The sequence below is a fragment of the Dendroctonus ponderosae genome, unplaced genomic scaffold (assembly GCF_020466585.1).
Source record: "Dendroctonus ponderosae isolate FM_Combo_2020 unplaced genomic scaffold, Dpon_F_20191213v2 Dpon_F_20191213_9, whole genome shotgun sequence".
Lineage (NCBI taxonomy): Eukaryota > Metazoa > Arthropoda > Insecta > Coleoptera > Curculionidae > Dendroctonus > Dendroctonus ponderosae.
Genome location: NW_026019116.1, coordinates 6,861,910 through 6,873,831, shown reverse-complemented (window position 1 = coordinate 6,873,831; position 11,922 = coordinate 6,861,910). Strand labels below are relative to the sequence as shown.

The following is an 11,922-nucleotide window of genomic DNA, read 5'->3' as shown; positions in this document are numbered from 1 at the left end:
AAAAAATCGACCTCCACCCTTGGAAAAATTTCGGTCAAAATTAAAATTTTCACATGCGTGTTTTTTGAGCTCAATGGATTGTTTCCGGCCTTAGAAGCTCCACGATGTGCAGATATGAGGCGATCGAGTCGATAATAAGGAAAATATCGCCGGTTAAAGGTCGTGACCGTTCAAAAACGGTTCAAAAACATTTTTTCAAGAAATATCGAGTTTCTCAAAATGTCTCCAATTCCACTTCATTTTCATCCGAGAAAAGCGGGGAATGTAACGAACTCATTAGAAAACACGTCAGAATCCTTAGTTTCGATATTTCGAGTCGATTTTGGCAAAAAAATTCACGGGGCTTTTTCGATCGATGTGTTCATCGACGGTAGTTCCACCACCAAATAGGCTTTCTCTGGGCTTCACGCTGAAGACTTGTTTAACAACATAAAGTTGTCAGTCGGTACTCGTTTGTTCGTACGATTGAGTCGACGGATTCCCAGTTCCCAGTCGTTCCGTTTCAGACCGTTCGTCGACTTTGTTGCCTGCCTTGGTACGAATCGTCGTCTTATCTAGTGAGGGATTATTAAACTTTTTGAAACGTGAACTGAATGTAGGTAGTACTGTGTTATAATCAAAAGTTCAGGTGTGAGATTTTGGTGCGCGCTTTAATTGATTCTCCTATGAGTGACCTTTCGTTGGATAACTGGGATTAGGAACTACCTAGTTGGTGTCAAAGCTGGCTGAACAGATTGAGATGGTTTTACTAGCCAAACACGGTCAGTAGTAATTTGTTATCAGGTGGTATAAATAATGTTGTTCAGGTCTGTCAGTGGTAAATGCAATCGAGAAACGCCGCCCGAACTGGAAGCATAAACTGGTGGCTCGTTTATATAGAAGACATTAAATATCTACATAAAGTGGGTTGGTTGCAGGGCTCAAACTGCGACTTTGTCTACTTTATCGCATTACTCACATGCTGGAGCCTTGGATGAATGCGAATCGGGAAATTAATGGGATTCGTCAGCAAATTATCAGTGAAAATGACCGAGCGCTACAGCACGCAATTTTCTTATCGTTGCACATGTTTGTTTTGCTTATAACTTTAACTTACTTGGGCTTTAAGGCAAGCTCAAGAAAAGTTTGCAAGTTGCAGTTTGCATTTTTTCAACAGTTTTCTTGTTGACTATTCAGTTTCTCTACCGAAACCACCCTGTATTAATGTTTGCAAACTAATTTGAAGCGATAACAAACGTAAATTGTCGCGCTGGTGCCAAATTGCAGAAAACGTTTCATGTTTATGGAAATGGAGACTTTGGTGGGAGTTCTGGGAGCGTCATAAAATTAGAGTGAGACTAAATTCCTATCCTCTAAAGAAGTGAAATATTGATCAATTTCAATCATATTTCGAAAACCGCGAAAAATATCGAAGTAATCAACAGGACCTTTTTACTGTTTAGGCTTTTTGAAGTTCTTTTCGTTTAAAAGTTAGACGGAAAAATGTGAAATTTTCAGCAATTGTTATGAGTTATCATTTGATTAGTCTTAAAACCATTTAGGGCTTGCTTATAGAGCCTTTATTGACTTTAGGGCAAAAGATCAAATTCATATTGTCAAAAATAAAGCCTCATTCTTTGAGCAGGAAAACATCTGAACGTTCAGATCTTGTAATCGATCAGTCTAATCTTCTATCGGAGAAAATACATACAAAGTTTAAACCTGAAAAGATTAGTTGTCGCTCGTCATTATCATCCACCAATCGCATGAATTCCACAGTTCAAGGAGCCACATCTCAAGTGCCCGTTTCAAGTAAACAGAAATTAAATTCCGGACTCTCGGTGAAAACCCTAAAAGGCTCAACTTACCTAATAATGACCGTATGGATCGGTTCGAAGGCACTAATTTTCCCACTGCTCCAAATGGGAAGTTCTACATGTAATCGACACCATTCTGTATAATGTGAGAGAACCATTTTCATTACACTCAACTGGGTTTCAATTTTCACTTAAACAAAGTTTTAATTACAATGGAATATTGATTTGCTGTTGACTAGGTTTTGATTATTAGCAATATGTCGCTTTTGGGCTGTGTTTTTCTTTTATTCAGGGAGACAGTCGGTTGCGACAGTAAATGCTTGCAAAAGGTGGAAAGAAAATAAAAAAGCTAGCAATAATTGAAATCAACCATTAAATTAATTCAAAGGCCTAATTTATCCCAATAGATTCAACAAGAAATAACCAAAACCCGTCGTCCAAGTGCCGCTAGGAACAGAAATATATCTCTTTCATCTCCATTCACTGGATAATGATATGTTATCGGATCCAGATGTTTTTTCCTTCCCTTCATAAAATTAAAAGGCTTCCGGTGGCAGAAAGCCCATGTAGTTTTTAATTTTTTCCTCGGCATCCTGTGCCATACGATTCGAGGATATTTTTACCTTGCAGAGGAAGTTGATAGAGGACTATTCATAAATGATAAACGGTGCACGTAATTGCGTTAACATAACTAGGCGAATTCGCAATCGAAGTGATGTTGTTTGGTCAACATGTGCATATAGAATTACCGAAGCACTCCAAAGGAAGTATCGCGTTAGGTAAACTTCCTCAGCGATAATATTGTATCAAATTTATTATGTTTGTAGCAGTTTGCTTGTTTGGGGCCCATCAAATTCATGTTGCCCCTGGCAGTTGTTGGGGACTGTTTTAAAATCCTGATTGTATTTGTTTGTGAGCAATTCCGCAGCTTAACCTTCGGTACCCCGACATGATTTATTATAATAATTATAAATTAATTACGTTACATTTTTGGGTATTTTGAAGTTGATATTTGGCTCACAAATACGTCGTGTCCTGATAACCCTTTCGGATAGAGCCAGTGGATTGATAATTATGTTATTTGTCGGTCAGTATAACAAATAAATCGTGTTTAGACGCACTGATTTGCATCAATATACAAGAGTAATTTGTTGGACTGGATAAGCTAAAAGTGGACCGATCAAGGCTGTTTAAAAAATATATTTAATTCAAAAAATGTGGATTTTAACAATCATGGCAGCGATTATATAAAGCTTGAAGAAACCAACCATTGCCGGTTGTTACATGTGATGACTAGCGAATTTGCTAAATTTTCACATGTCAATGCTGTTTTCTCAAACTTAACATCGCAGTTCAACGAACAGTCCATGTACTTTTGATTTGTTTATCGATTGGAGCAATTTTTTGTTTTCCGATCACTGTCGGTTAAGTAGGCTGAACGCACGCTTCTTTGAGTCATAAGCCATTATAGCTTTCTTCTACTTTTCCACTGTCAAGTGATTGTTCAACGAACGATAAGAGTTTCACTTCAAGCACGGAAAACCACAGTCTGCTTATGGAAGTTTCGTTATAAATCAGCCTTATTCCATTATGGTTCAAGCCTACACGCTTGAACTAAATGGAAATATATATTTTTTGCAAAAGTTTCTGCAAAAAGTGCAAATTTTAATTTATTTAGGTAAATACAGGATGTTTGCAAAGTGTTTTTTCATACCCTGCCAGATGTTCCATCTTTTGTAAAAAAACTAGTCTTAGAGAGAGTCTAGTCTCCAGAGAAAACTCTAAAATTGTCTTTCTAATGCCACTAAATTCTGCTTTTTTCGCCCACTTACATGTTTTTACATAACTGCACGATCTGCTGGAAAAATGGTAATTTCTAATTTGGAGGAAGTAGCAACAAAATTTTGGCTGTTTATAGAGCCATTCGAAATATCCAACATTCGAATCCTAAAACCCTGATTTTTGCCGAATTAATAAATTTTGCCCAAAAATTATCCTCTCAATTTCTAAGGCAATAAATAAAATACTTTTCGGTCAATTTTGCCGACTACATCGTCGGCTTTAAAAATTCGTAACTTAAAATCCAGGAGAAATAGCAACTTCAAACTTTCACATTCAATAGAAAGCACTTGAGTCTGAAACTCCTGAAAATTTCAAAGAAATCGCACTAAATGCTGATTTTTGCAGAGTTGGTAAATGTTGGGCTCAAAATGCGCGTTTTTGTCCAACTGCACCATCTGCTTTTAAAATTTCTAACTTCCAACTCTGAGCAAGCAGCTACTTGAAATTTTCAGGGTCAATAGAAGAAATTCGTGCCGTAAACTCGTGAAAATTTCAAAAAAATCGCACAAAATCTTGATTTTTTTAGAGTTGGTAAATGTTGGGCTCAAACTGCGCGATTTTGCCCAACTGCACCATCTGCTTTTAAAATTTCTAACTTCCAACTCAGAGCAAGCAGCTACTTTAAATTTGCAGGGTGAATAGAATACACTCGAGCCATAGCCTCCTGAGAATTTCATAGAAATCGCACCAAATTCTGATTTTTTCAGAGTTGGTAAATGTTGGGCTCAAAATGCGCGTTTTTATCCAACTGCACCATCTGCGTCTAAAATTTCTACCTTCCAACCCATAACAAGCAGCTACTTGAAATTTTCCGGGTCAATAGAAGAAACTTGAGCCGTAAGCTCGTGAAAATGTCATAAAAACCGCACAAAATCCTGATTTTCCAGAGTTGGTAAATGTTGGGCTCAAAATGGGCGTTTTTGTCCAACTGCACCATCTACTTTTAAAATTTTTAACTTCCAACCCGGAGCAAGCGGCTACTTGAAATTTTCACGGTCGATAGAAGAAACTCGCGCCGTAAACTCGTGAAATTTTCATAGAAATCGCATTAAATCCTGATTTTTTCAGAGTTGGTAAATGTTGGGCTCAAAATGCGCGTTTTTGTCCAACTGCACCATCTGCTTCTAAAAATGTCTACCTTCCAACCCAGAGCAAGCAGCTACTTGAAATTGTCAGGGTCGATAGAAGAAACATGAGCCGTAAACTCGTGAAAATTTCATAAAAATCGCACAAAATCCTGAGTTTTTCAGAATTAGTAAATGTTGGCCTCAAAATGCGCGTTTTGGTACAACTGCACTATCTGCTTTTAAAATTTCTAACTTCCACCATTCCGCCAAGCAGCTACTTGACATTTTCAGGGTCAATAGAAGAAACTTGAGCAGTGAACTCGTGAAAATTTCTTGGAAAGCGCATCAAATTCTGATTTTCGTAGACTTGGTAAATGTTTGGCTCAAAATGCACGTTCTTGTACAACTGCAACCTTAGTTTTAAAAATTCCCAACTTAACACCTCCAAATGTTCCAAAAAAAAACAAGTCTTTAGGCAACTGCACCTTCTATTTGAAAAATTGCTAACATCCAATCTAGAGCAAGTAGCCATTTGAAATTTTGTTTCTTTGTAGTGAACATGTGAACTTCAAAAGATAGACTTTTTTTTAAATAATTTCACAACATCTAGTCTATTTTTTCTCTTGTTCGATCATTTTGCCTCACATTTCTACTTCGCTGGCTTTTTCAGTGTAAAGGAAACAATTATACGAAAAGCAGTAAGTGAATACGTCCAAACCGTCTCTGATAGTTGTTTTCCTGCTCTAACTGCTGCAGCTAAACGGATTTATTGTTCGTAAATTGCGGCAATTTAGCACAGAACAAAGGCAAAAAAATACTGGATTATCTAGCGGCGGGCCACTTTTATATTGTTCTTGGTACGAATCGAGGTCATCTAATAACGATTTTCAATTATTTTTGGATGCTGACTCGAACTGATCGATTATTAATAGATTAATAGTAAATAGGAACTAGTTTTTTCTCGACTGATTGATCGATTGATTGATATGTTTTTCGGCTACCGATATTTGTTTGAACGGGATTTTGAAAGGCCGGAAGAATGGACAATGTCAACGTAAAAATGTCCGTCGTGGCCCTGCTGTCGATAAACAAAAGCGGCGAAATCATTTTCCTTTTATGAAATCACGAGGAACGTTCCAAAATTGACGTCGTTTCACTTTAATGAGGCTCGAACGGCACGAAAAATGGAAATAGTCGAAATCCAAATTCGACGTTTAGCAATTTCGTGTTTGACATCGGAACACGACCGGGCATGGTTGAACGGAAAGTAGCTCAAAATCGCGCATAATTGAATAAGTTGATCGACCAAATCCTGCAATAATGAGAAGATTTGGGAGCAGTTCATGCAGCGCAAGGCATTTGAATTGAAGCCTCCGAATACTTGGAGAGTAACTTGATCCAAAAGTTCATGTAACGCCCATAATATCTAATATCAGGGCTTTATTCGAATTTCAGTGTGGGTCCCGATGTAGGTCCCATCCCGGGCACCCATTGTTCAATAAGTCACGTAACGGCTTGTGTCGGTACTTAATCGCGTGGTACTTTTCGTTTGATGAACATATCGAACTCGAAACTGTATAGGAACACCTACTGGGGATTATTCTAATAGGCGAATTAAAATTCCAACCGTCACAGATCTCCATTGCCTTTTCCCGACTACGTTCTCGCGTTTAATGGAGAGGTTTTATGCGCCTGATTTCGTATGGAACAGGAGACAGTACCATGCAACAAATTATTGGGTTGCTTCAGGCATTTAAGGTGCTTACTTCTGATCCAAAATAGCACAGAACTAGGACTCAGTTTGAGCGATTTGGGTCTGATTTCTGGGGAGATTCTTCATTCAAGACGTTGGATTCTTCAGATTAGTGATGCACGAGGCTGGTCACGGTCTTGCAAACAAAGCCTCGTTTTACCACTATTTTCCATGGTACTGATGTTAAAACTGAATTTAGTATCGTTTCATTTTAGATTTGTTTGCAGTATGTTCGGTTYGTTTGGGTTTGYTTGGGTTGATTTGGTTTGGTTCAAGTTAGAAATACACCAAACAACATTTTGTGTARAATAACCCACATTTTGTATTTGCCTCCCATTGCTGTCTACTGTTGCTATTTGCTGTCTCAAAGTCGATAGATATGTCGGGCTGAACAAGCAACCGCACAAYCGTTATTCAAACCGCCCAAAATGCAGACTTTTTCCGGCTTAGTAAATGTTGGCTCACAAATACACATACATACAAGTGCGGTCTAGGCTTGAAAAATTGCTAACTGCGCAGCTGAAACACGTGGCAACTGGAAATTTGCACAGTTCTTAGAGAACATGGAAATCTAAAAAGCCTGAAAATTTCATTGATATCTCACACATTCCTGATTTCGACAATTTCAAGCAACTGCACCATCTGCTTCAAAAATTCCCAACGCGTAATTTAGGGTCAGTAGCAAATGGAAACTTTCAACGTCTATAAAGGACACTTCAGTCTTACAACCATTGAAAATTCTGTAGAAATCGCCCATAATCCAGAATTTTGCCGTGTTAGTCAATGTTGAAACAAAAGTACTCGGTTTCTCATAACTGCTCCAGCGGTTTTAATTGCTGTTTTTTCACGTGAGCAAGTCGCAACTGGAGAATTGCACGGTCAATAGAAGACATGCGAACCTGAAAAGCCTGAAAGTTTCATTGAAATCCACCTGAAGCCTGATTTTTCCCGATCTAGAAAATGTTGTTGAGAAAATAATCATTTTCACGCAACTGCGCCATCTGCTTCGAAAATTCCCAACGCGTAATTTAGGGTCAGTAGCAAATGAAAACTTTCAACGTCTATAAAGGACACTTCAGTCTTACAACCATTGAAAATTCTGAAGAAATCGCTCATAATCCAGAATTTTGCCGTGTTAGTCAATGTTGAAACAAAAATACGCGTTTTCTCATAACTGCTCCATCGGTTTTAATTGCTATTTTTTTACGTGAAGCAAGTCGCAACTGGAGAATTGCACGGTCAATAGAAGACATGCGAACCTGAAAAGCCTGAAAGTTTCATTGAAATCCACCGTAAGCCTGATTTTTCCCGATCTAGAAAATGTTGCTGAGAGAATAATCATTTTCACGCAACTGCACCATCTGCTTYAAAAGTTYCCAACGCGTAATTTAGGGTCARTAGCAAGTGAAAACTTTCAACGTCTATAAAGGACTCTTCAGTCTTACAACCATTGAAAATTCTGTAGAAATCGCTCATAATCCAGAATTTTGCGTGTTAGTCAATGTTGAAACAAAAATACGCGTTTTCTCATAACTGCTCCAGCGGTTTTAATTGCTGTTTTTTCACGTGAAGCAAGTCGCAACTGGAGAATTGCACGGTCAATAGAAGACATGCGAACCTGAAAAGCGTGAAAGTTTCATTGAAATCCACCTAAAGCCTAATTTTTCCCGATCTAGAAAATGTGGGTGCAAAAATTTCCACGCAACTGCACTCCGTGCTTCAAAGGTACGTACAGTCTTTAAAGGCCCGACAATTCTTTGGTGACCTCAAAGAGTCTTGAATTTTTTCACTAGCAGTTTTTTAAAAAACCTCAATTTGCTCAGGTTTTTTTGCCCTCCATGTTTGCTTCATTTCCACACTTATCCACTTATTTTATGTAGTTTGTTTTACCTTCTTCCTCCTCTAATACGTTGCTTCTCGGTTCAGAGCTTCTCCAATTGGATTATCGTTTTGTGAGTGATTTTCTTCAGTTAACACTGAATTTAGTATAACTTAGTTTTGGGTTCGTTTGCAGTTAGGTTGGGTTTGTCTGGGTTCATTTTGCGTAAAATAACCCACACTTGGTATTGGCTTCTGATTTTCTCTTCATTCCTTACTTGCACCTACTATTTTTCATCATTTTGCTCAGAGCAAGAGCTAATAACTACCGTCCGGGCGATTGTCCATGTTGAGCAAATCCCCTGAGACCCGCTCAATAAAGCTTTGCATTAACAAAGAGTTAAAGTCCACTTTTCTAGGTAAAAATTCCGGCCAAAATTAAACCGATTGATATGTTAGCCGCAAAAGCAACTCTAGGAATCTGGCATTGAACACGTTATTGCAAACTTTCAAGTCCCAAGAACGCTCTGTTCGAGTGAAGGAATTTTAATATATACAGCTTCACACAAGCCCTAGGCATCTAATGGCGAGCTTTCACCCTTCATGTCCGCTTTCGAAAAAGCCCGAAAAGGTTGTTTGCACATTGTGGAAATGCAGCGAAGAAAAATCAACATGTTAATGTGTGCAAAGGCAATTAGAGCGGACTGTGGATTTGGATGAATCGCTTATCAAACATGAAAAGCTCACTCCCTTCCAGAGAACCTGAACAAACTGTGCACCTTAATGAAATCTAAACAGGATGTTATTACGAGTTGCGGTTGGATAGCCGAAAACGAAGGGGCAACAGTTTGACAAGCTTTTATAGTAACGCCGTCCCCTAGGGCTTCTTTAAATGCGCCCACCCCTCTTAATCTTATCTTTGAATGCGTAACTGGATTTCCCGGGGAAAAGTTTTGCGTTCTGGTGGTCCTCCTCGTATGATCAGCGCGTTCGTAATGGAGGAGTTAGGGGCGCGCGATAAAAAAAATGCGCACCATCAGCAATAACTTCTTGAGGAAAATACGTCATATATTATAAACTCTTCCGAGAAGAGGAATTTGCAATAATGGGATTTTTATCCCCCCCGACATATGAGACGCTGTGCCTGCCAGGAGGGCAAACTTGTACACAAGATTGGGAATTTGCCACCCCAAAAAAATATGTATATGGCTGCAGGCGGCAGCTCGATTTGTCATAAACAGGCAGGAGTATGACGAGCTTGTCACAATTGAAAAATGTACTTATTGTGACAAAGTGATTGTCGACGACTCTATCCTGGATTTTGACTGATCGTTTGCTACTTGGAGCACTTGATTTTGGGTCTGGGCTTAAGCGTTTTTAGACTTTATTTTAACAAAGAAAAACTCTAAAACGATACTGCTATTTAAAGGAAACTTGCACAGTTTCTAGCTTCAAGTGTTCTAAATAAAGTGTGAGAATGTCAAGTGGCTGTTTGCTCTGCATCGGAAGTTATGATTTTTTTTGGAGAAGATGCAGTTGCGTGAAGACCCCAAAATTTACACTCACATTTACCAAGAGCCAAAAATCAACATTTGATGCGATTTAAATAAAACTTTTCCAGTTTTGAGATGCAAGTGCAGAATGAGAAAATATCAAAAGGCGACTTGCGTTATTTCGAAAGTGACGAACTTTATTGGAGAAGGTGCAGTTGCATGAAGACACTAACGACTCGCTCTAGATCGGAAGTTATGAATTTTTATACGCAAAGCTGATTTTTTTAGCCATTAGCAAAGAGTGCAATTATCATCAGATTAGCAGGTTTATATGAAATTTTTCGGGGTTTGAGGTTTACAATGTGAGATTTCAAGTTGCTGCTTCCTTTATGTTGTAAGTTATGATTTTTTGATTGTGTAAGATGCAGTTGCGCGGGACCTTCACTTCTTCTTCTTCTTCTTCCTGTGATTTACGGAAAACCCTGCAGGATTCGTAGCTGCAAATGGTCTCAATAGACTGTGCAAATTTCAAGTTACTGCTTGGTATACAACGGAAGCTATGAATTTCAATTGTAAAATATGCAGTTACCTGAAGGCATTAATATTTGCAAACGACGCAAAAATCAAAATCACATGCAATTTAAATGAAACTTTTCGTGTTCTCGATAGACTGTGAGAATGTCAAGTTCTTGCTTGCTCTATATCGGGAGTTATGAATTTTAATTCGGGAAGATGCAGTTGCGTGAAGACATTCATTTTTACCCTGACTTTTGCGAAGATATGATTCAACGCAACCGAAAAAACCGTATGGAAAGTCGATGTAAAATCCTAAAATTCAATTATTTGGTTGGTTCAACACTTAACACAATCTGGATCTTTTGCTTGAAGTATTATAATCCCTATAGGATAAGGCGAGGCAGAGCCATTACTAAAAGAGCTAAGGGGTTTGAACTGAAGAAGTGATCAACTTTCTCTCTACTGTTGCCAATATAGGAATGAGTCCAGACCTAAATAAGATGGTTTACGTAGGGCATCAGTCAGCTGCAGATAATCATAATTTTCATTATTTCTGTGTTTTTCCTAAGGCAGCTTCTATTGCTCAGTGTCTCAACTTCATTTAAGTCCTACATTTTCTCATCCGATGCTGCTATCAACGTTGTATCGTCTGTGTCTCAGGTTTGTAATTTTTGCCCGCAGTTGAGGTTCCTCTATTCCTTTCCATCCATCCAGCATGGATCCTCTTTAGAAGTTAAAGAGATCTGGAGAGTTGCTAGATCTAGTTGCGTCCTTCTTATGTATTAGAAGAAATATTTTGGTACCGTTTTGATCTGGAGCTGGAAATTTTCCTTCTTCAAGTTGTTTGGAAACTGTGCTTCCTCTAAACCAGTAAGTTTCTGCTCGAAACTCCTCCACAACTATTGCAATTGAGATTGGTTAATCATTCTGTCCCTGACGGTTTCCAGGTTTCCGTTTCTGAGTGAAAAGTTAGCTTCACTCCGCCAGCATCATAATATCTGGAATATTCGTTTCTGTTAGGAAAAATGCGGGCAAAAGATCGTACAACAGCGACCCTCGCCGGTGCTAAACTATAGATACGTCCCTTGGCGATATTATGATATATTCACAAAGCGTCGCACGAGGTAGGAAAGTAGGAGCCCCTGCGAGGAATAAAAATTCGGCCCGATATATGGATATATAGGCGAGGCGTTGACACTGAGTCGCATAGATTTTCGGGATATCAATGAAAAAAATCCGCCAATTTCTTCCGCCCCCCTATTCCTACCTGTTTTATGCATAAAACGTGTCGATTCGGGGTGGGCTGTTTTGAATTTATGGCGCCTCTAAAATATGCGTTTGCAACACCCCCATAAAGCCCCGAAAAAACGGAAGTAATGTGGCAAAATACTAGAAGGCAATTTTTCCTGGAAAATAATGCCCGATTCCGGCTGGAAAGCAGGAAAGATAACACGGAGGTGGAACGAGCTCAATGGGAAGTTTTCGCGATAGGGGATTTCGGTTCTGAAAGGCTTTTTAATCTGCTGAGTAGCCCCCATTGAAAGAAATATTAATTTTACGGGGGAATGACTCCCCAAAGCTCCGCAGGCCACGGGCTTGTGACAAATGAAAGACAAGGCCTAAGCCGGAAGGAAAAA

At 38.9% G+C, this 11,922-nt stretch overlaps 1 protein-coding gene across 2 annotated transcripts in view; it reads left to right on the top strand.

Annotated features, from left to right (window-relative positions):
• The window catches only part of LOC109539351 (caskin-1), a 143,200-nt gene that overhangs the window by 41,205 nt on the left and 90,073 nt on the right, over nt 1-11,922 (top strand). The window contains exon 1 of one of the 2 annotated variants that reach the window (XM_019907042.2): nt 423-761. The exons of the other annotated variant lie outside the window; for it this stretch is intronic. Coding sequence (XP_019762601.1) covers nt 740-761 — 22 coding nt within the window. The 5' untranslated portion in view covers nt 423-739. Of the gene's footprint in view, nt 1-422; nt 762-11,922 lie in introns of those variants that run through there. 2 annotated transcript variants of the gene reach the window in all.